The 24,911-nt window shown below is 36.1% G+C and overlaps 2 protein-coding genes across 2 annotated transcripts; one reads left to right on the top strand and one right to left on the bottom strand.

Moving 5' to 3' along the window:
- Positions 1 to 7,751: 7,751 nt before the first annotated feature.
- LOC115430808 (aldo-keto reductase family 1 member B1-like) lies at positions 7,752 to 15,187 on the top strand. Its single transcript, XM_030151042.1, has 10 exons — positions 7,752 to 7,913; positions 8,367 to 8,534; positions 10,049 to 10,165; positions 10,441 to 10,518; positions 11,171 to 11,293; positions 12,251 to 12,357; positions 12,452 to 12,533; positions 13,855 to 13,938; positions 14,549 to 14,631; positions 14,852 to 15,187. The coding sequence occupies exons 1-10, from the start codon at positions 7,848 to 7,850 to the stop codon at positions 14,892 to 14,894; spliced, it is 951 nt and encodes a 316-aa protein (XP_030006902.1). The 5' UTR covers positions 7,752 to 7,847; the 3' UTR covers positions 14,895 to 15,187.
- Positions 15,188 to 15,976: 789 nt separating this feature from the next.
- LOC115430547 (aldo-keto reductase family 1 member B1-like) lies at positions 15,977 to 24,410 on the bottom strand. Its single transcript, XM_030150621.1, has 10 exons — positions 24,238 to 24,410; positions 19,890 to 20,057; positions 19,681 to 19,797; positions 19,443 to 19,520; positions 19,230 to 19,352; positions 18,055 to 18,161; positions 17,424 to 17,505; positions 17,047 to 17,130; positions 16,856 to 16,938; positions 15,977 to 16,749 (listed from the first exon to the last, which is right to left on the bottom strand). Exons 1-10 carry the CDS (start codon positions 24,301 to 24,303, stop codon positions 16,707 to 16,709), a joined length of 951 nt encoding a protein of 316 aa, XP_030006481.1. The 5' UTR covers positions 24,304 to 24,410; the 3' UTR covers positions 15,977 to 16,706.
- Positions 24,411 to 24,911: the final 501 nt, after the last annotated feature.

Genomic DNA, 24,911 nt, shown 5'->3' with positions numbered 1-24,911 from the left:
TATTAATAAGCTGGTTTGTTACTCATACACATGCTTAGACATGCAGTGCTGTGGTTAAACCACTGTGAGAAGCTCCAGGCCATCCAGTACAGTTTTTATTGAAAGCTGGTTGATCTGATCTTCGGCCATTCTTATAACAAACAAGTACAATCGGTATTGGTGTCAGAGATGGTGAGAATTAGAAGATATTGCATAATTCAGACAGGCCTGTGCTGCACACACTCATGCTGCGGCCATCTTGCCTCTCAGCATCACTGGTGCCATCCACCAATATCCATTTCGAATCTCTTTCTACACTTGAACAAAACTCTGAGAAACCACATTATGGTTGGGCATTATTCTGAAAGTGCAAGAGTAGTTCTGAGCAACTTTGTTCCTGAGTATGTTATGTTTTGGGTTTTTTTTTAAGGGTTGAAGAATTAATATTTTTTTAATGCTAAAACATTTCTGTTTTATTAGAGTAAATACAGAGAGGAATGACATACAGTTAAGGGCCAAGTCTAGATTTGGATCGCTGCAGTATTTGGGATATATTCTACTGGGTGAGCCACTAGATACACCAATGTTATACTTTTTAAAATTTAAAGGGTCTTTCACTCTATTACAACTGTTTACTGTGGTAAAAGCAAAGTACATGTGTGTGTAATTACTTCCACAAATAGTTCAATGACATTTTCATCATAAGTTTCACCGGCCAAAAATAAACTGGAATACTGTTTGGTCCGTAATACATATTTCCACTGAGTGATGGTCTATCCCAGATGCATCTGAGCCCAGAGAAGTTAACGGTGCCTCTGGATACCGTTCACAGGATGTTTTCTTTTGACTCAGTAAAATGTAACTTGTATTTGTGGATGTACCTTTGTATTTCAGTGTTTAACAAAGGTTTGCCACAGTAATCCTGAGTGTATGTAGTTCTATCAGTTATAGTGATAGATATAGTGAGGATAAAGCAGATTCAGAAAATGAATGAAGTGTTAGTGATTCCCACCAAAATGTGTGCTACTGTTTCCCACCACACTAATGACACCAAATTCAAATGGAATGTACATGTTGCAATATTTAGTCTCTAATGTGTCTTTGAAAGGCCCAAAGGCCTTGGAGGATCCCACCAGGAAACCAGAGGGAAGAGAACTGAGGACATATTTGATAAAATGTTGGAATGGTATGAATTTTTTAAAAAACTAGGCATTTTAGTGACCTTTAACCTACAACATGACCTTGACATTAGATTTTTCATAGTACAAAGTACTCTTATGATACAATATGACACTTACAAGATCATTAAATGGCCCATCATGAATATATTTATACATTGCACTGGACAAAAGAGTGGAGAAGCTGTGAAAGTTGCGATTTTCAGAGTTAAAAAAGTAATTTTTGGGGTGGGGGGGCGTTTTTAGACAAAAATTTCAAAAAAATTACACAGGAGTGCTTAGAACATCTTGTTGCATCAGAAAATCAGGGCTAATGTGATATTTGATATTAAGCCCCCCCCCCCCCCCCCCCCCATTTTAAGCTGTTCATTGGACTTGAACTACTTGAATTTCAACACAGAACTGGAAAAATTGGGGTGTTCTAAAACTTTTCACCCGTAGTGTGTGTGTGTGTGTGTGTGTGTGTGTGTATAAATTAAATGAAGGTGACCAGACAAAACATTAAATACACTGTGTTCATCCAGTCAGCAATGAAGTACAAGTCAAAGCTAATTATAATATCACATCTTTCTTTTTAATTTCCATTTTCCATTCCATACCAACTATGTCCTCTCTGGTAGAAAGATCTAGGTACAGATGTCTCATTAGAAGATTGGCATTCAGTATGTACTGAGGTCCACACCCAATCAATCAATACCCGATTTAGATTATTGCAGTATAAATGGCTAAAGAGAACTTATATCACACCAGTTAAATTAAATAAATATAATCGGAACATCCCGGATATATGTACAAAATGCATGGAGGTGAAGGGAACACTATTCCATTGTGTGTGGCAGTGCAGTAAGATCACATCTTTTTGGGAGGAGGTTAAAATGGCAATAGAAAAAATGACGTCCAAAATGATTCCAATGGATCCTACACTTTTTGTTTTAGGACTTTACCCAAAAGGTCATAAATACAACAAAACTGAACAAATATTAATAGATATGTGTCTTTTACATGCCAAAAGATCCATTGCAATGTTTTGGAAAAAGACCAGCAGGCCAAGTATTACGTACTGAGTGAAGCAAATCTTGACAACTTTTCCTTTGGAGAGACTGACGTACATACAAAAGGGAAGGCAGGATATGTTTGAAAAGATATGGGAACCTTTTAAGATATTTGTTAAAAGTGTTGATTTAGCAAATCACGAGGAGGAATAAATATTCAGTTGTGTAAACCTTACAACAGGGTTAATGAGTTCAAATACCCATAATTGTAACAAGGCATTAAATTATGTACAAATGTTTATGGCTGAGAAGTTTGTGATGTGTGTGGGTATTGTTGATTTGTAAATTTTTTGTTTGTTTGTTTGTTTTCCTTGTAACACTTGTAATGTTGCTGGTGCCTTTGTTAGTGAGGTACAGGTCTACATGTGTTTATATTTACAAGTGTATATATATATATATATAAAAACGTGTTAATAAATATATTGTTAAAACTATGTCCTCTCTGGGGTTGTATCCAAGCCTTTCAAACCCATAGCTGTTATGAACATTAAACTCCAGCAGAGAGCGTAGTTTTATAAGATAAGAAGGAAAGGCAAGGTTTACACTCCTGAACCTTAACTGCCATAAAAACTACTATTAAATTACAATTACTAAATATTTACTATCACTCTGACTATTAAGAATTGCACTGGTAATTTTTCACAAGGTGCTGATGAATGCTGTAGATTATTTAGGGACAGAGTGTGGAAAATATTTTAGAGAATTAATGGTAGAGCATTTAAAACAATTATTATGATTTAAAAAGAATTTGGTGTTGAGAACAGACACATTTTGTGTAGATGATAATCATAATCAAAAATAACCCTAAAGATCAAATAAAAAAAATTATTGCAATGATATTTAGTGCAAGATAAAATTCAGTGTTTATGTTTATCATTATTATTTTTGTAGCCCAGTCCTCTGTTAGCAATGAAACACCAGAATCCAATATGTCCCAATACTTATGTCCATATGGTGTATGTTAATTACATATGGATCAAATAAAGATTAAGAATCCCCTAACTGTAACCCAAACACAACTGGAGATGGTTTTGATTGCCAAATATATGGTGTGAATATCTTCAATTCATCATTTTGTGGTTTGTTCTAATGCAAATTATATTCATTCAGAAGATACAGAGAAAAACAAAATACATTCACAATGTTACAAGAGGAAAGTCACATGTGCAATATTAATCGAATTTTCAGGGTCCCGGTTTTGTCCAGTTATTGTTAGAATATACTGAAGAGAAAAATCCTCCTGTATCGAATGAAGTAGATAAGGAGAGATACAGTGTATGTGCAGTTATAAATTTATACAATTGCAAATATACTGTATGCTTCTTAATAGTCGGGGAGCCAAGGTCTGAAAAATGGGTTGAACCTGGCATGGTCTGCCATACTTTTTATTTGTGTTTTTTTTTTTGTTAATTTTTATCCTAAGGACTAATAATTGGAGGGTCTGCTCTGCTGGAAATATCACCAAAAAAAGATTGTGGCCTTGTTAGTGTATGTACCCCTAATTTTTTGATATAAAATTTTGAAAAATGAAAATTTTCCTTCAATCCTCAGTGGGCTGGGTAAGCTGTCAATGAAAAAATAATTCTTAAAAGACATTTCTGCATGATTTTGGCTCAATTTAATGCAAAAAAATTAGGCGTTTTCTCACTTTTTTCCAATATTTTCAACTTTACGTCATTGGCAATCCACTATTCCCCCAAGTTATGACATCAGCCAATATGCCATTCTTTTCACCAAAAAATACACTCATTCCACACAAAAAATTATAAAAATCCAACCAAAATCAATGGATCTGTGATGATTTCTCTACTAGTTGGCAATACAGGCCCAGAACCTCAATAGAAATTTTAAGCTACTCTCAAAATTCCAAAAGACATACTGGATATTTAACATGGTTGTTAATGTCCACATTATTAAAAATCATGGCCTAGGCATCTTTTTAATTTCAACATAACTCTGAGAAATCACTTGAGGTCTATGTACCCTGAGATGTCAATCACTGATAAAACAAACAAACAAACAAAAAAAAACACCCACAGCTCAGATTTACAAAAGCAACAGCCGTAGCTTTGGAAGTAAAAGTCATCTGATATAATGACAGGTGGAGGCAGGAATAAAAGAACGGGTAAAACTGGAGAAACATAAGGTTTTGTATTGTTTGTACGTTAGTGGATCAAACAGCTCATTGTTATTTGCTCAGGATGTATTTCTCACATTAGTCTGGAGTGAGGATCTCTTTTGTTGGACATGGATCAACTACACTGAGAATCTGATCTCAGTGAGATTCATTTTTCAGTGCCGTTGAGTGAAACTTGCCCCACCCCAACAGGTGCAGCAAAACTAACAAGAGATTCAATTGGATGTCAGTGAAGCACAACTATTTGTGCCCACACAATAAAACTTCAGATAAACAGGACACGACAGCAGGTTACATGCCAACGCAAAACAAAATAAAAAACAAAGACATGCCATAGTATTGCTAAATTGTGATAGGATATCTATCAAAGAAGATATTTAACCCTTAAAGAAAGATATGTAACCCATAATGACATACATTTGTTTCTGTGGTCACAAGTGAATTTTTTTCAACATTCAACCTTTCCTGAGTGATTTGTCACCATTCATGGTAATAATATCCTTTGCATTTTTAGTGACAATCAGGTATTTTCCTACATTTAACTTATGCATCATGTAGATGTTTAAATTCAAATTTCATTATATAAAAAAAGAGAATAATGAAGAAAAATATATCATTAACTGATCATAAAAACAAGCAAAAAACACTACATGGGTTTAACAGATGAATCAGTGCTGCAGCGCTGCTTCCCAGAAAACACAATTGATGACAATGAAAAGCTGAAAAACTGCATTTTAGTTGTATTATTTATAAGTATTGATAGGATTAGTGAATCAAAAGTTGCTAAACATTTTTCTTGCAGCTGTTCAGGTCTTTGAGGGTTAATCTCTATCATCTAATCAGATCATGTTACTGGAATGGTCAACTCATTTTATTGCAACTTTAAAGTACAGTACATTTTACATCTGCACTCAGCCACCTACAACCTCTGGCCTTAACCACGACACTGGCCTTAGCTGTTTAATAAGGAACTCAAAAACTTCAGAAATAATCGTACATTCATAGCATTAGTGTGTATTACTATTACTATTAGTGTTTTATATGTTCTGTTATGTTTCTCCAGTTTTACCGGTTCTTTTATTTCTGCCTCCACCTGTCATTATATCAGCTCACTTTTATTTCCTAAGCTATGGCTGTTGTTTTTGTAAATCTGAGCTTTGGGTGTTTTTGTTTTTGTTTTTTTTTATCAATGATTGACATCTCAGGGTACATAGACCTCAAGTGATTTCTCAGAGTTATGTTGAAATTAAAAAGATACCTAGGCCATGATTTTTAATAATGTGGACATTAACAACCATGTTAAATATCCAGTATGTCTTTCAGAATTTTGAGAGTAGCTTAAAATTTTATTGAGGTTCTGGGCCTGCATTGCCAACTAGTAGAGAAATCATCACAGATCCATTGATTTTGGTTGGATTTTTATAATTTTTTCTGTGGAATGAGTATATTGTTTGGTGAAAAGAATGGTATATTGGCTGATGTCATAACTTGGGGGAATAGTGGATTGCCAATGAAGTAAAGTTAAAAAAATATTGGATAAAAGTGAGAAAACGCCTTATTTTTTTGCATTAAATTGAGCCAAAATCATGCAGAAATATGTTTTAAGAATTATTTTTTCATTGAAGGTTGTCACCATATGTGTTTTTTGCATCCTGAATGCATTTATTGACAGCTTACCCAGCCCATTGAGGACTGACGAAATATTTTCATTTTTCAAAATTTTTTATCAAAAAATGAGGGGTACATACACTAACAAGGCTACAATTTCTTTTTACGATATTTCCAGTAGAGCAGACCCTCCAATTATTGGTCCTTAGGATCAAAATTAACAAAAAAAACCCACAAATAAAAAGTATGGCAGACCATGTCAGGTTCAACCCATTTTATTGAGCTTTTGATACTTTGGCTCCCTGACTATAAACTCCTCACTCTCTGCTGACAGTCTCACCACTTCTCTCCTTCTTGACTTTACCCTTTGACTCACTGACTGTCACCAGCTGTACCAGGTAACCTTAATGTCAGGTCAACCTAGTCACCGCTGAAGTCTTATCAACCTGTAACTTTACACCCAAAGCATTATCAGAGGCCTTTAAAATTTCACGGCATACTACAAGGCTTTTAATAGTTGTCTTAATACTGTGGTTAATCAATGCTGGATCTATTCAATTCCAATCTCTCACTGGCTTCATTATCTAATCTGCTGAGTCTACACAAGGGTCATTTCTCCAAATGTTTAGTTTTACTTGTTCTACTTGTTTTACTTGTTATTAGTTTTATCATACTATGGGTTATTTGTCTAGGGCAGGATTAAAAAAGATCAGAGGCAAGGCAAGGTAAGTTTATTTGTATAGCACTATTCATACACAGGGCAATTCACAGTGCTTTACAAAAATGGAAAAGAGGCAGGTTAAAAACACACAATTACAATTAAAACATAATCAATAAAACATAAATAATAATCAGTTAAAATAAAGTAAAAGAGCACAGTGCAGATTGAACCTTTTCAGTTGTTCTATGCACAGTAAGTATATGCAGAGTCAGTAGTGTGTAAGAAAACACAACAAAGTATACCATATTTAACAAATATATTCAGTTGCTGTTGAACAACCACCGGTCCACAACAACCATAACAGTCCATAAAATGGCAGTGTGAAGTGCAAAATGTGTGGAATACAGGTTCTGAGGTTAGATACAGGTAGTGTGCCTGGTACAAATCAAAACAGACAATAGACTCACTGTGGTGATGATCACAGCAGTTGTTTCTTTGTGCTGGCAGTTTTAAAATGTGCAAGACACTTTGACTGACACTGAAGACCACCTGACCTTAGCAAGCCTCCAAATTTTGCCAGATTTTTAAAACAATTGACACTTGTATGACAGTTTTGTCTTCTAGAGGATTACTATGAGCACTATTCCTACTTAAACTGTAAAATGTGTTTTATACAGTAGTTATTATAGTAGTGTAGTTTAGACGATATACTTGAAACAGCACACAAAAAGGTAGAAATGTTAGAGCAAAGCTGTACTTGAGGTATTTGGTTTATCTGAGTCGCTATACAGTATTAATTTATTCCAATTTTGTGAAGAACACTGTTAAAGAAACCATGAACTTAGGGTATGTAATACAATTTCACATGATCAAAATAAAAGTAGTGTATTAACTGAACCACTAGAGAATAAAGATTCACAAGAAATGTTTGGAATTGTAAAAATCAGAGTGAATGCATTTAACCAGAGTACATTGTAAAACCATGCCAACTGCTTCTATTCTTCCTTCAGTATGTGCCTGGAGCATGTTTCCAATAATATTTGCAAGGTCTGGGTTTGTAAAATGCTGAGCAGTCATGACTAATCAGACCCAGAAACACTTTCTCTTTTTTTTTTTTCTTTCCGGCCACTAACCCCGCCTCCAACAAACGGCATTGTTTTGTGAGTTTAAAAGCCTTTTGGTTGCAGCTGACTGTTGAGTCTCTCTTCTCGACCAAACAGAAGATTTACATCATGATTCCCTCTGTTACACTCAACAATGGAGCCAAAATGCCTATTTTGGGTTTAGGAACATGGAGGGTGAGCCATATTTCTCTCTTTTCTACCTCTTCTTCTTGTAGTTTTGCTCTTGCAGAAACAGGTCCCAGCTGTCATAACCTTGACCATAGGAAGGAAACTGTTTAAAATCGATAGACTGACAATACATCTCTAAATATGTTTGTTTCTGACTATGGGATAGATCTATGTTTTTCATGTAATTAATCACTTCATCTACAATATCTGGAAAATTAATAGGTTTATTACTATACAATAAACTGTGTCTGACTGCAGCATGAACTGATACTGCTACAGGAGGGTAAATAATGTTTTACTACACTCATAATACAGTCGATGACAATGTGTGCTTTACTTTGATTTCTTCTTTACAAAGAATGAACTCATTGATGTATATAAAGCCAAATAACATGCAAAGATGGTTTCTGCCACAAACAGTACTGATGCTTATTTGTCTTTTTTTTTTTACCTCAAAAGTCAGAACCAGGAAAAGTCACTGAGGCTGTTAAGGTGGCGATAGGTGCTGGTTACAGGCACATCGATGGTGCATATGTATACCAGAATGAAGAAGAGGTCGGGGCTGGTATTGGTGCCATGATTCAAGAGGGAGTGGTGAAGAGGGAGGATTTGTTCATCGTCAGTAAGGTATAGTAAAATACCAGTAGGAGCTATTTGTCTATTTAGTTTTTTGTTTATTAATTTAGTATTTTTTGCTAATTGTTTATTTGTGATTGTTTGCTTTTTCGTTTGTTTAATATTTAGAATATATTTTCTGCCTCTGTACACTTTGAGCTATATGAGCACTCCCTCTATGGATATGTATACAAGCAAGGAATGGATGAACATGTAAATATGAAGTTGGAGACTGTTACATAAACTTGAGCTGTAATTAAAAATAAAGTTGTCCTCCGAAGAGGGGTGGTGGTGGCAGGTTGAGGAAAAAAAAAAAAAGAATATTTCTTTTTTACTTTCCTGGTTATTGCTTTCATTCTTTAGCATTTGCACCTTTTTTTTTTTTTTTAATTGGTTTAGACCATGGGCACCTGGGTGTAAATAGGCAGCACCAAGGGAGACCAGCATGCACCTGGGTGGGCCTATGATTTTTTTTATCAGTCAGTCAGTTGGTCAGTCAGCCAGGATGACAGGATGAGCAGGAGAGGCAGCAAACAGGCCTTAATTGTTGTTTGCCTGCAAAACCTGAGAATAAAACACCTGAAATACATCTATGGAATGGACATTGTGTTTTTGACTGCATAAACCACAAACCCATGGTGCATCTAGTGGTTATTTGAGTTATGTTAAAGTCTTAAATTCAGTCACTCATAAGGTGGTTTAGATTTGATGAGAAATAGTCACTACACTATCAAAGCCGATAATATTCAGTGGGAGTTCTTGCTCTACATCACTGTTTTTCAACCTTGGGTTCGGGACCCATGTGGGGTCACCGGGAATTCGAATGGGGTCACCTAAAATTTCTAGTAAGTGATAAAAAAACCAAACTTACTAATTAAAAATATATGGTGAGTGGAGAGAGACAATCACAGTAAATAAAAGACATGATAAACTGTGAAGCTGGTTTCAGATGCTGCAGCTCTTTCATAATTCATAGTTTGAGTTCTTGTTTGTTCAGTATTAATTGTCAGCCTTGTAAATCCAAGCTGGACTGACTGTACATATCCTGACCAAGGAAAATCAAATTCTCACTTTACACAGTAATCTACACCTGGCTTTTCTGCCTCCGTCCATAATAATATACATTATATAGACTAAATATCATCTAAAATTAATGTTTATTTGTAACATAGTATAGCAAACTATTACATGATCACAAACAAATTCATTTTAACAAAAAAAAAAAAAAAAAAAAGTCTTTGTTTTGAATGTCTGGGGTCAACAGAAATTTGTCATGTTAAAATGGGGTCACGAGCCAAAAAAGGTTGGGAATCACTGCTCTATACTGTGTTAGTTGCTCAGTAAGGACAGGGTACGAGGGACACATAATACTGTGTTTAAAAGGTAGTCCAAACTGTGCAAGTCAGGCAAACTCCATATTTTACAATTTTATGTGTTTTTCTTGATGTAAAACAGCTCCATCAGTGTACTATCATAACATTCAGTGCTTCTTAGGCCTTTGTAAACACTACCTTTGTTTTTCATAGTTGTGGTGTACCTTCCATGTTCCATCCCTGGTGAGGAAAGCTTGTGAGAAGACGCTCAGTGACCTGAAACTGGACTACCTGGACCTGTACCTCATGCACTTCCCCATTGGCATCAAGGTTCAGATAACAGTGTCCTAGTTAGACTTTTAAAACTAATGTCATGAAAGACTCTGGTCAAATTCAGCCTTTGATCTCTTTCAGCTGACTGAGCAAACTTGGCCCCAGATAATTATTTATGGAAAAGTTTCAGCTACTTTCAGACTCTTGTCTTCTAAAGCCTCTAATATGACTTTAAAGCAAAACTATTCATACTGCTGGGCTCTTACTGTGGTGTAAAGATTGACCATGACGATACATAGTCAGACTTAAATGTATATTTTTTCCCCCGGCAGCCAGGCGATGAGATTTTCCCCTTGGATGAAGAAGGCCAGGTATTTCCAGATGGCAGCAACTTCCTGGACACTTGGGAGGTAATTCTAACTTTTTAAGTACAAAAATTACATGCTTCAGCTTGTGCTTTGACAGTTGTTGTATAGAGCTGTTTGGTTGTGCAATGGTGTCATGTTTATATTGCACCCTCAAAGAGACACGACTTCGTTCTCCTTCTGGCAACTTCATTACTCACAGTTCGGTGTTGGAGTTTACATTAGATTTCTCATTTCAGCCACTAACACACATTTTCTTCAATGCAGCTCTCTTTTTTTTCTTCTCACTCATGCTCACTGATGACATCACAAACTCATATGAACTCTAACCTTTTGACAATAGCAAAAACAAGAAAAATTCACAGAAAATGTCCCAAAATAAATATACAATGAAATAAGAACATACTCCTTACTAGAAGCTTATCTTTTCACAGATTAATGACATGGAAATTATTACAATATTTCTAGGTCGCAACATTTACATGTATTGTTATTCATTTAACTGAGTATCTTTGTTTTTATCATTGCACTTGATTTAATTAAATCTATTTTTGCATCTGGTTTCATTGCCTGTTGATTATAGACTTTGGGGACTAAGGGGACAATAAAATGTATCATATTGTATCATACGTTGGAGAAATTTGTGGCGCGTAAAAGTCACATGCATAATTAATATCATATGTAATAACTCCCACAGGCCATGGAAGAGCTTGTAGATGCTGGATTGGTCAAGGCTATTGGCATCTCCAACTTCAACAAGGACCAGACTGAGGCCATTCTCAACAAACCAGGCCTCAAGTACAAACCTGCCAACAACCAGGTAAAGCAGAACACGATTACTGACCATTGATTTTCCCTGTTGTTGGATCAATAATGTCTCATCTAATCTAATCTTACATAAGGGTGTAAAGGCTGTAAATAAGTACAGTGCATTTAACCCATAAAGACCCAGTGCTACCCAAATCAATTTAACCTTTCCTAAGTGATTCATCACCATTTATTACAATATCATCTTCTTTATTTAGTATTTTTCAGGGTAAATCAGGTATTTTCCTATATTTATTTCTATGATCCTGTAGACTAAGGTTGAAGGTTATTTTATAAGAAACAGAGTAAACTGATTAAAAGTGACTTTTTCGGTCAAATCTATCATCAACTGAACATAAACCATTTAATAATTTCTTCCTTTTTTTCAGGCCCAGTTTACTCCATTCTGGTTCTAGTTATTGTTACCATTATAATTATCACCATGGTTGTTATTGTTAGTACTGTTGATATTTTCTTGAGACGGTCTTCGCCATCTTCTTCTTCCTTTTTCTCCCCCCTTCACTCTTTCCTTCGCTTCTCCCCCTTTCTTTTCCTTCCCCCTGTTCCTTCATGTCAGGTCAGGCATCAAAATGTGGTTCAACAAAAGTCAAAATAAAGATAGCAGAATATACTTTATGAAGTTTCCTTTGGCAAAGCAAATTTGTTCAGCACCAAAAGGCAGCCAGACTACCATTCTGCTGTTATGATGTGGGATAAGACTGGTGAATCAATGTTGTTAAAGATGACGATGTTTCCATGGTAACTACGGAACCTCTGAACATCCAACTTGGTCATATCCGATAACCATAACAAGATGACAAACTGCATTTTACACCAATTATTTCCATGTATTGTTAGGATTAGTGGATCAACAGGTATTAAACATTTACATCAGTAGATGCTTTTGGTCGTCTGTGGATGTTTGGGCCTTCATGGGTTAAATTACATGTTCATTTTGGTGTTCCTCCAGATTGAGTGTCATCCGTACCTGTGTCAGGAGAAGCTGATCAACTACTGCCACTCAAAGGGCATCTCTGTGACTGCTTACAGTCCACTGGGATCCCCGGACAGACCTTGGTGAGGAGCAGGGTTTCCTGTGTAACAGAGTTGAATAGCTTCAGATGTAAAGAACATATAATCATCATATGTTGTTTTTATTTACAAACAAAAGGGCTACAGCTGAAGAACCCTCCTTGCTTGATGAACCCAAGATCAAGGCCATTGCTAAAAAGTACAACAAGACTGCAGCTCAGGTAAGAAGAAACCTTACACAATCCACACTGGATTATATATCTGAAGTTTGTGAGGAAATGACCCTAATGACATAAAATAATTTAGCACAGTAGGTGATGTGTTATTCTAAAAAGAGCATGGGATGCCATCACTAAAACTGAAAATTCTTACTATGTCTGGTATTCACTGCCCAAAACTGAATGAACATTTAGGCATGAAAATGAATAAGCTACAGCTGAACAAACCTTGTTGTGTTGCATCCTGTTACACCAGTGTTTTTCAACCTTAGAGATGGGACCCCACGTGGGGTCGCCTGGAATTCATTTGGGGTCGCCTGAAATTTCTATTAATTGATTAAAAAAAAAAAAAAAAATTACTAATAAAAATATTTTTCAATGATTCAATTAAATATATTTCAATAAAATTAAAACACCACACATTTTTCTTATAAAAATTAAGTTCAAATAAAATGTAGGATATAATATCTGAGAGGGTATATCATATAACTGCATACGTTACTACGCTTCAACCTGCAACCCACAGCTGCAGTCAGAAAACCAGACCGAACAGAGAATGGAAAAATTTCTTCACCCTCCTGGCCCCACTAATACATCTCCAAGAGAAAAATGTCTGTTTTGAATGTTTGGGGTCACCAGAAACTTGTGATGTTAAAATGGGGTCACAAGCCAAAAAAAGGTTGGAAACCACAGTGTTAGACTATCATTGAGTACCTGGTTGTTTCTGTAAGGCTTCTTTCACAGTTGGCATTAACTTTGGTTTCACTTCTAAAAAGCTGAATCAAAATAACAACAATAATATTCCACAGACACCCTGACCTGTAGCAGGTTAAAATGAGGTAGAATATTTTTCAAGCTGTGTTTACTACATACTGATAGATCTATGCATGAAAGTTGCTCATGTGTTGATGGCAGTGTATTTAAGTTTGAAGTCTGCTTTAAACTATGTAGGGTCTGTAGTGGGTGTGCAGTATGCATGATCGCTATACAAACAGCAAAACCTTAACCAGCATTATCAGAACCCAGTGTACACACAATTATGAGTTAGCCAGTGAGATGGATTTTGGTCATTTTGCTAACAAGGTGGGTGGACCTCGTATTGTATACCAGGCCTATTTGTACATTTCATCCATTAGTTACAAAAGTTACACAATAGAGGCTCAAGAGCAGAGGTGTTTTCATCAATGCTGGATCACAGGGTTTGTTCAAGTCTGATCAGTGGGAAACAGTACAGTATTGTGTGTTCATGAACTGAAAATACTTCATGCTGCCAATGCAAATACTTTAAAGTTACTAATGGAAATATGATGTATGTTTCCTTTAGGTTCTCATCCGGTTCCATATCCAGAGGAATGTGATTGTCATTGCTAAATCCGTTACACCCAGTCGCGTCAAGGAAAACTTCCAGGTGTTGAAATCTAGAAACTTCATAAGCTGCATGTATTTGTTGTGATAAACAAATGTTGTAACTAGAAAAGCACTCTGAGAGCACAAACAGAAGTAATAATCTTGGGAAAGAACATAGGTGGTGTAATGGAAAATTTTACATGTTTACCTTTGTAAGACTGTTTTGCAGATGCTGCATGTAGGTAGAGGTTATGAACTTTTTCTGACATCGTTAGCTTAACCAACACAAAACTGTGTTCAGACATAGAGGAAATGGGCCAGTACATTACACTAAATCAATACCAATGTGGCTTCTCAGAAATAGTATTGTGTATCCTCCTATCTGCCCAGCAACCACCTTGTATAAAACCTATAAGCAACCTTTTTTTTGATGAGTTACTCTGTCAGACTAGCTTCTTCTGCTGCAGAATACAAGACAACACACAGACAAGTCGACAATGATCAGTCAGTTTCTCTTCTCATCCTATATAAAGGAAATTTCCATAACAGACATTTGGGAAAAATCTGTGGGAAAAGGTTTATGTATATTTGTTCATACTTTGTTTCCATATGTGCAAAAAAATAAAAAAGATGTATCTGTTTTAAACGCAACCCCCCCCTCCATCTTTCAGGTGTTTGACTTTGAGTTGAGTGAAGAAGACATGAAGAGCCTGCTGGGTTTGAACAAAAACAGGAGAGGGTTTCCTCTACCATGGTGAGTAACCAGGATGAATCTGAGGGAATAGAGATCAGGAAGAGATATACTCTGAGTAACCAGGATGAATCTGAGGGAATAGAGATCAGGAAGAGATATACTCTGAGTTTCCATAGACTTCCAGACAAGATTCCAGGAGAATTTTACCACCACCACCATCATCATCATCATGTAAAATCTAATTTTATTGACTCTAATGTTCATCTTCTTTTCCCTCCAGGGCCACAAAACACAAAGACTTTCCTTTCAACACCGAATACTAACTCATCAGACAGTACAGTACCCTGGGTTGTCTTTTTATCACTAATTGAGCTGTTCTTATTTCCATCCATGTGCAAAGTTATACTCATGAAGACAGAAACTGATTAACTAACCACAGCTGGTAACCTTTAACTGGACAAGTATTAAAGTGGAATGTTCTCAACTGAACCATACGTTTATGTAGCTAAAAAATGGTTTAAAGTTTGCACTAGTTGTTTTCCTTATCATTCTGAATGTAAAGCACTGTGAACTGGTCTCCTACATGATACATGCTAATAAATACTCTTTTTGATCACATCAGACTGTCGTATATGCTCTGTTTGGTACAACAGATTGTGACCTTGTTGTGGACACACTGTCCAACTTTTTCCCAGCAGACTGTTTTAATGTATTTTTACTGCTGTGTCATTCTGGAAGTATGAAGTAAAATGTTGGAAAATTAACCTGATATACACATGCAACATGAAAGATATTTTTGAACAATGATCAAAAGCCTGTTTGACCAAATTCTTATCACTTCATACTTGAGTTCATGTCGAAGTTTGTGCCAAATTTGAACAAATTCTTTCCCTGTGTTCCTGAAAAGTCATTCAGTGATGGCAATCCCAAAAAAAATCCAGGCACAACCCCACCCCTAGCATGTATTGTAGCTTATTTTGTCATTGATCCAGCTGATGTCAGCATGTCTACGCGTGTGATGATGTCAACATATCAATTGCCTCTATATATGTGCCAAGTTTGAAGTAAATGGAAACAAAATTGATGTTTTTATAGACATTTGAAATTTCATGAATTATAATTGGGATTTTTAATTTTTAATTAATAAAAAATTTGAAGTTTGACCTACCATTCCCAAAATTAATGACATCTATTCTGGGTCACTGGCAATCTATAAACCCAATTTGGTATGAACTGAATCAACACTTTTGCTGCTAAACCAAAAACAGTACCCTTTTGAGGGCCGCTGACTCATCTGATGCTGTTGGGTTTTCTGCCCTCTAGTGGTCACTCAGAGGCATAGTTCACTCTGAAGAAGTCCTATTACTGCTCATTTGTGCAGGAAACTTGCAGCAACTTTTTTTTTCCAGAAGACTTTATTGTTCATCTTAAGAGAGAAAAAAAGAAAACCTTACAAAAACATGGGAAGTGAAAGCCACTCAGCAGACCCACAACACATGATCACACACATAAATGACTTGTATAGAACACTGAGGAGTGCTTTGTCATCACAGGGCAAATGTAGTTAATATTTGGATTTCAGACATTATTATGCTAAATTACTATGACAGACAAAATGAATGAGGAGTGCTTTAATATCCAACTCTTCCCTGGCTGTACCATCTTTGCTTAATTCTTTAATGTGCTGATTTTCTTCAGTTTATTTTGGCTTCAAGTACTGTTGGCAGTTTTCTTGTGATTCTATGTAACACAGTTTATCTATTGTTACACCCCAATATTGACCTAATGAAGCTACAATGTACACAGTTTGCTCAGTAACTCAATGTCTTTGCTGGCATAAGTACACAAAGAGTAAAATGTACATGACGTGGCGACAAAAAAGTGTATTCTTCCACATATTCAGTGGGCTGTTTAAATATGAGCAAGACTGTGTCTTGACTTTTAGAGTGCGAGTGAAAGTGTAGAGGTATATAGACCATACTGGTAACACACATTTCTCCACTAAACATATCAGCGAAAATCTGATGAAAGGCCACAGCAACAAAGAAAAATGCTCCTTATAGCAAGAGGAGAAGGAGTCGAAACTGCAAAGAAGCAAATTCTAGCCCCTACTGCAAACATGTTCATTGTTCACTTCAGAATTCAGTGTTGAATGGATAATCCTTGTGCTTTGTACTCCTAAAAATAGGAAAAAAGAAAAAGGAAATTAGAAACAAGGGTCCCGGTAAAACAATGTCATCTTACAATGTAACAGACAAAGTTGTATTCAGATATACAAGCTCACCATTGCATAGGACAGACTCTCCAGTTTCTGTTAAATCCTAAAATCATCTTCATGTCCTCCTCACTTAGTTCAAAGTCAAACACCTGCAAAGATCCAAACAACTGTGTTTAAGCATGAGCCAAAAGGAGTGTAAATAAAAGGAGATTACTGGCTAATCTCACAAAAATCTGAACTATTTCTCAGCTCATTACTTGGAAATTCTCCTGAATGCGGTGAGGTGTGATTGACTTGGGGATCACAATCACATTCCTCTGAATGTGGAATCGGATCAGGACCTAGGAGAGTAATAAGCAAACGTGATCAGTAGTCATAGTATCTACAGTCAAAGTAATATTTAGCTTTTTTTTTTTCACAGTCCCGCTACTAAATTAGAATAAACCAGAGCCTATTAGCCTCTTATTTATTTTTTATTTCAAATATAAAAAAACAAGCCAAAAACAAGAGGGAAAAATGTAAAAAAAAAAAAAAAAAAAAAAAAGTTATTGTTTTCTTCAGACAATTAAACTAAGCTTTGCTAAACTCTAGTACCATCTTATTTTGACTGCAGCCACTTAAATGTGACTTCTACCTGAGCAGACGTCTTCTTATGTTTCTCAGCAATGGCCTTGATGTTAGGATCCTCCAACAGTGAGGGATCTTCTGGTTTAGCCCTGTAAATTTGACATACATCCTCCATTACACACTGCTGTAGGTGATGACAATCAGGATATCGACAAAATAATGTGTATACCACAGGTGCCCAACTCTGGTATACATTCTTCCAACACACCTGATTCAAATAATAAGCCTACTGACAAGCTCTGCAGAAGCCTGATAACAACCGTCAGGTGTGTTGGAAGAGGGAAACATCTAAAACATGCAGGATGCAGGATAAGTAGCTCTTGAGGTCCAGGGTTGAGCAACCTTAGTGTATTACTGTCAACAAGATTTTTACTGACCAGTGTAAAACCAGCATGGATAATTACTCAATACAAATCATGACAACATGTACCGCACACAGACAAACTGCACAAAGAGGAACAATAGTCACAAGTTGAAACTCACCACAGTAATATGTGACAACACATGAGAATAAAAAAGTGGAATTTAGTCAAGTGTGACCTACTTTCTGGTAGTGAATGAGTAAGCATGAGCCCTTTTTCATTGAATATTACTCACTTTTTACCCTTTATATCAGAATAAAGATTAGGTTTACTGACCAGGGTCTATCAGGGGAGCCCAGGGGGCTGTAAGCCGTCACAGAGATGCCCTGAGAGTGACAGTAGTTGATTAGCTTCTCCTGAGTCAGGTACGGGTGGCACTCCACCTAGCAGGACATAACCACAGTACTTGAGGAGCACAGCAGAAACCAGTTCTTGAGCTGAGCATCTATTAATGGCAGCTCACAGTCTGAAATGATGTATTTTGGTTTGTGTATTCCATCTTTACATTTGTAAAAGTGATCTGAATGAAGAGACATCACTGGCTTTGTACAGGGCATACATTCAAGACTGTATCTGTGCATTTAATTTAACAGATAAACTGATATTAACTTCATTTCTTGCTTTATTTCCAACTTTGGACTGTCTTGGTGTGTGTGGTAATATAGAGAAGAAGGAGGATGGTGCTGTAATGTAATATACACAACAAAATCAGACCAAACAAGACACTGATGGTGAACAATGGATCATGGAAACAGGAAAGATATAAGGTCACCACACGTAACTGGTCTTGCCTGAGGGGAACTGCTGTGGCCCATTACGGATTAACAGGACACTTATTTCTCAGACTTGATAGGAGGGGACAGATAATAGCATTATGGTCTCTTGGCCTTCTTGAAATCAGTTTTCCTGCTGTTTAGTAGTCTGAGAGCTGGCCATGACATATTACATAAAAAGGGCTGCATATACAGTCGTGGAAAAAATTATTAGACCACCCCTTGTTTTCTTCAGTTTCTTGTTCATTTCAATGCCTGGTAGAATTGAAGGTACACTGGTTTGGATGAATATAATGATAACAACAAAAATAGCTCATAAGAGTTTAATTTCAGAGCTGATATCTCACCATTTTCCATGTTTTCTTGATAATAACCAAAATCACTTCAGTTCTTACATCAGTATCTATGGCATTGTACTGACAAAAACAGTGCTTTTAGGCATTCCATGTTTTCTTTTCTGTCTGTTTTAGTCACATGATACACACAGGAGTTAGTACTTGATTGCATAACCATTGTTTTTGATGACTTTTGATGGTCTAATCATTTTTTCCACAGCTGTATATGGAGCCTTAACACAGTAGCCATCCCCAGTGTTTACCAGGTAAATCTTTGATATACAAATGTACTGTATGACGCACACTGAAGTCCCCTTTCAGAGTAAATAAGCTCTTTGTGTACCTGGTTGTTGGCAGGTTTGTATTTTAGGCCTGGCTTGTTCAGTATGGCTTCAATCTGGTCCTTGTTGAAGTTGGAGACACCAATGGCTTTGACCAAACCGGCATCAACAAGCTCCTCCATGGCCTAAAAACAAAAAAGAGACAAAATGCCATGTGTTTGCCTGTTGACAACAATTTGTTTTCTTTGAATGTTAAATTTTGAGCTTTAACTCACCTCCCATGTCTCTAGAAAGGATGTGTTATCAGTTATTACCTCCCCTGCACTGTCCAAAGGGAAGAGCTCAGTGCCAGCCTGTAACATGACAAAAACCAACAGCCTTTAGATGTAACCTGCTTTACTACAACATTCACTCTTTCGGATTTTCAATTTAACATAACATTTCTCAAATATATATATAGAACTTGTAATGCTTGGTTCAAACACAATTTAGGGAAAACTACACTGTACTTACTTTGAGCCCCATGGGCCAGTGTACCAAATAGAGGTCTAGGTAGTCCAGTTTTAGATCACCAAGAGTTTTCTCACAGCCTTGCCTCACTAGGGACTTCTCATGGAATGTGCACCACAGCTATAAAAGGACAAATAATGACACCTGTTATATAAATATTGCAAAAAGCTATCATACTGTAAAAGAACAAGAAAAATATCAAAGTGGAATACCTTGCTAACTATGAAAAGTTCCTCTCTCTTGACCACACCATCCTTGATCATGGCGTGAACTCCCTCACCCACCTCGGCCTCATTCTGGTACACAAACGCCCCATCTATGTGCCTGTAGCCTGCTGATATGGCTGCTTTCACTGCATTTGCAACTTCACCAGGAGGAGACTGATACAAAACAAGAGATTTGTCATTTTCATATACAGTGTAATCAGTAGGATCAATCACTAAAACACAGTTTTTAGTGAATCTTAGCTGCAATTAGAGCAAGACACTATGGGAAACAAAATAAATCATGTTATGCACAATTTATGATTTTGACTGATAGTTTTCTGGCCACATGAAGTGAAGATAAAACAAGATGAAATAAATATTCAGTCTTTTTTAACTAATAATATATTGATTATAAATACTAATATTCATAAAGCATAAACAACTGGAGAAACACATTCATGAATCATATTTCAAAAAACAAAGAGGATACATTATGAATTTGCTCGAGCAAGAAGTTTCTCCACGGAGATAACCTCTATTCTACATTTTCATCAATCAAACTAATCTTATATCTTGCCAGCCCTGACAGCAAACTTAACTCTTTAAAACTTGATGTGTCATCACTGACACGCCCTGTGCATATGCAGTTTCAATGGAATTAACTCTTTCACTGTTTGTGTGACTGGAAAATTCCAACAGTTTCTGAAACTTGAGACGTTGTGCTTAATAGGTTTTATTGGGTCATTACAGTAACTTCACTCATGCCTGTATAGAAAATGGAGAAGAAGTCATTTTATCAGTATTATAACATGCAGTAAATTGTAAATCATTGCTAGATTTTGAAAGATCTAGGAAAAAATGGGCAAACGGACTCACAGTTTATTTTCTAACCTTTTTGTAGTCAAAATAAGAAGAAAAAAGTCCAGGGGGACCATTTTAGGCATAGGCTTTAAAGCAGGGATGTCAAACTCATTTTAGTTCAGGGGCCACATACAGCCTAATATGAAATAAAGTGGGCCGGACCAGTAAAATAATGTAAATAATAGGATAAGAACTTGGAAATAATCAACTCCAAAGTATTCTCTATGTTTTTGAGTGAAAAAAGTAAAATTCCGTAAATAAAATGTTTACATCTACGAACTGTACTTGAACATAACATGAACAAATGTGAACAACCTAAAAATTCTTAAGAAAAATAAGAGTAATTTTAACAATATTACACCTCAGTTTATCATTTATACATGTGCATCCCAACTTGCAGATCACAGTGGATCTACAAATATACCAAACATTTGATAACAGGCAGAATATTGTTAAAATACTACATACTTCTCTTAAGACATTTCAGGTTGTTATATTTTTTGTGAAAAGCCAGTCTGTAAATGTAAACATTTTTGTGTAATTTTACTTTTTTGACACTAAAACAATAAGAAAAAGATAGCTTTTTTTTTCCTTATTTCTAGGTTATTAAGACAGTATTTTACTGGTCTGACCCATTTTAGATTGAACATCCTTGATTGTTAATATCTTCAGTGTAATTTTTGTATTTCACAAATTCATCCCAGGGGCCGGATTGGACCCTTTGGCAGGCCAGATTTGGCCCCCGAGCTGCATGTTTGACACCTGTGGTTTATAGGGTTAACTGTCATCTAGTCTTACATATAAAGCCATATACACACTTGTACACTTATATTCCAATATACACTAAACAATAAACACAACTGAATATTTGTTAATGTTTTGAGTGAATAAAAATTGTCTGCATGCACATTTAATAAAAACTGTCATTTTCCTACACCTAAAAATGGACTTTTAATAGAAAACGGGCAAAAATAAATATATACATAGAACTATGAACATAATAAAACCCAATAAAAAATATACAGTCTACAGTATTAGTGTATTTACTCTTGTGTTTATTTCCTGCATGATTCCTGGTGCAATGTCACTGTAAAAAGGATTATTAACCCTTTCCTGCATAGTGGTCAGTACAGTGGACAGCTATTCTACAGCTGTTCTCTTATATATTCATGGGTTGTGTTGTTTTAGTTCCATATCAGCTAACACATTGGACGCTTGTGCATCATCACAAACACTGCAATTCTTATCATTCCTGTAACTTTGCTGTTCTTGATTAACCTGGTCTGCAGTAACATGTTTGAGTAAATCAATAGCTAATTGTTATTAGACTGTTATTTACAGTTTTTTTTTTTTCCTTTTTGCATATTATGTCCATGAAGTGAGTAATAACTAGTATTAGAGCATGTTAAAATGTGAGAAAACATCAGATTAGCAGCATTATAAATATTTTTATTTCATAGTTTTCACACTTTATATCAGTAAATACATGTTTCTTTGCTTCAAAAATTAAATACATGGTGTCCAGTTGAGTGGACATTTTTGCAACTGTGAAAAATAGGTTCATACAAAAATGTCAATCCCATTGTTTTTTTTTTTTTTTGTTTTCCCCATGCCTAAAGAGGAATAAAAATCTTGATAAAGGTTCTCATAATTCATGCATGAAAGGGTTAAAATTACATATTCTATTGTCCTTAAAGTATCCAGATGACTGTATGTAATAACTAGATGAATATTAACCCTTTCATGCATGAATTATGAGAACCTAATCAAGATTTTTTTCCTATGTGTTTTTATTCCTCTTTAGGCATGAAAAAACAATGCGATTCAACTTTTTTTTTTTTAAATGAACCTATTTTTCATGGAGTTGCAAATATGTCCACTCAACTGGACACCACGTGTTTAATTTTTGAAACAAAGAAACATGTATTTACTGGCATACTTTGTGAAAACTATGAACATTTTTTTTTTTTCTTAAATTCTGCTAATCTGATGTTTTCTGATGTCGCATTTGAACATGCACTAATTCTAGTTATTAATCACTTTATGGAGATAGTACGCAAAAAATCCAACTTTTTGTTAAAAAAAAAACAACTGTTAAATACAGTCTAATATATATATATTTTTTTTTCTTATTTTTTTATGGGCTCAGCTGGCTGACAGGCAGCTGTCTGTACCGATAAGGCAGCAGCCGACACTAACTGTACTCCTAGTCATCATTGCCCATTTTTCTAACACCTTTGCTTGTGTAACCTCTTTTATTTGGACATTTTACCAGGGAGTATCTCACACTATTTTTTTTTTTTTTTTTCCTACTTGTCTTGTCCAGTGTTCTAACAGCAGAATGGTAGTCTGGTTCCTTTTGGTGCTGAACAAATTTGCTTTGCCAAGGGTAACTTCATGAAGTATATGAAGCGCCCTTTGATATTCTACTGTGTTTATTATGAGTTTTGTTGAAGCACATTTTGATGCTGGACCTGACATGGGGGGTGGGGGGTAGAAGAAGGGGAGAGAACAAGAGAAAAGAAGGTGGCGAAGACCCTCACAAGAAAGTATCAACAATACAAACAGCAACAACCATGGAGACAATTATAACGGTGACAATAACTACAACCAGAACTGAGTAAACTGGGCAGAAGAGAGAGAAAACAAAACAAAACAAACAAAACTACAAAAAAAAAAAACAAAAAACAAAACACAACGAGACACATAAGACCTATGAAATGAAGAATATAAGAAAGCATGAACAAAATGTCGTATACCACATTCGCACCAATAATACCTATAACAAATAATACCAGAAACAAATCCACACAACATCAGTAGTTCAAATACAGTCTAATAATAATAACAAGCAATTCATTTACACTAAAGCATGTTACTGAAGATGAGGTTTATCAAGAACAGTAAAGTTACACTGATGGTATGAATGTCAGTGTATGGGATGATCCACTGTGTTGGCTGATATGGAACTGAAACAATAAAATCCATGAATATACAAGAGAACAGCTGTAGAATAATTGTCCACTGTAGTGACCAGTATGCATGAAAGGGTTAAATATTCAGGATAATATCAGTCATGCTGAATCCTGTAAATACTTTGACTCTTTCTATTTACTAGCTCAAAGCCATGGCACATATAATTATTATTATAGTGTAAATTCCATCTACTCCAGACTACTGGGTAACTTACAGATACAAAGTACAGAACATAAAACCCCAGTTGACCCCACACACGAACACAGTAAAACGGTAGGTTACGTAATAATGGAACCGGTCATACAAACTTTAAACAGAACATTTACACACGACAAAAAGCTCGTACAAGTGCATAAACTACACAGAATTTATGCAACTTAACCTAACATTAACTTTTGCTTACGAATGTGTTGCTGTTTATGCTATTTACGGCTGTCTAGTCCCGCCATGCCTGTTAGCTTAAGTCAGCTAAAAGTTAAACATTATCCAGACACGGTGGTGTACAAATCACACGCACCTTCCACGTTCCCAGTCCCAGAATGGGCATTTGTGCGCCGGTATTCAGGGTCACTGTTGTTGCCATTGTTCGCCTTCTTCACCGGAGAAGCAGACCCTAAAGTGTGCGGAGGTCTGGGCGGACACAGAGGAGCTGGACACGGATCCCACCGCTAACACTGGCAGCGATTCGGTGCTCGATTAATAACGTCTGACCTAATTCATTTATTTCGGGTGAGGTGGATGAATGACACCGAACACCGGAGCAGCTCTCAGTATTCACCCCCAAACCACGATTTATTCTGTATTTTCTGATATATTAACTCACAGGTGTCAAACATGCGGCCCGCGGGCCAAATCCGGGCCGCCAAAGGGGCCAATCCGGGCCGTAGCATGAATTACACTGAACATGTTAACAATCATGGTGTAAAGCAGGGGTGTCAAACATGCGGCCCGGGGGCCAAATGCGGCCCACCAAAGGTTCCAATGCGGCCCCTAGGATGAATTTGCAAAGTGCAAGAATTCCACAGTCAAGGCTGTCAAACTCATTTTAGTTCAGGTTCCACATACAGACCAAAATGATCTCAAGTAAAGTAACAGCATAAAAACCTACAAAAAATAACGACTCCATGTTCTTCTTGGTTTGATGTGAAAAAATATTATACATTGCTTATAAATGACAAAATTTTGTCTTTG

The sequence above is a fragment of the Sphaeramia orbicularis genome, chromosome 12 (genome assembly GCF_902148855.1).
Source record: "Sphaeramia orbicularis chromosome 12, fSphaOr1.1, whole genome shotgun sequence".
Lineage (NCBI taxonomy): Eukaryota > Metazoa > Chordata > Actinopteri > Kurtiformes > Apogonidae > Sphaeramia > Sphaeramia orbicularis.
This window is presented reverse-complemented; position numbering and strand designations above follow the sequence as displayed.

Coding starts and splice junctions, on each gene's coding strand:
- LOC115430808 (XM_030151042.1), top strand. CDS start 7,848: ATGATTCCCTCTGTTACACTCAACAATGGAGCCAAAATGCCTATTTTG. Junction 11,294..12,250: donor ACAAACCTGCCAACAACCAG/GTAAAGCAGAAC, acceptor GTGTTCCTCCAG/ATTGAGTGTCATCCGTACCT. Junction 12,358..12,451: donor GGATCCCCGGACAGACCTTG/GTGAGGAGCAGG, acceptor TACAAACAAAAG/GGCTACAGCTGAAGAACCCT.
- LOC115430547 (XM_030150621.1), bottom strand. CDS start 24,303: ATGGCAACAACAGTGACCCTGAATACCGGCGCACAAATGCCCATTCTG. Junction 19,521..19,680: donor ACTGGCCCATGGGGCTCAAA/GTAAGTACAGTG, acceptor GTCATGTTACAG/GCTGGCACTGAGCTCTTCCC. Junction 17,131..17,423: donor ATAAGAAGACGTCTGCTCAG/GTAGAAGTCACA, acceptor TTACTCTCCTAG/GTCCTGATCCGATTCCACAT.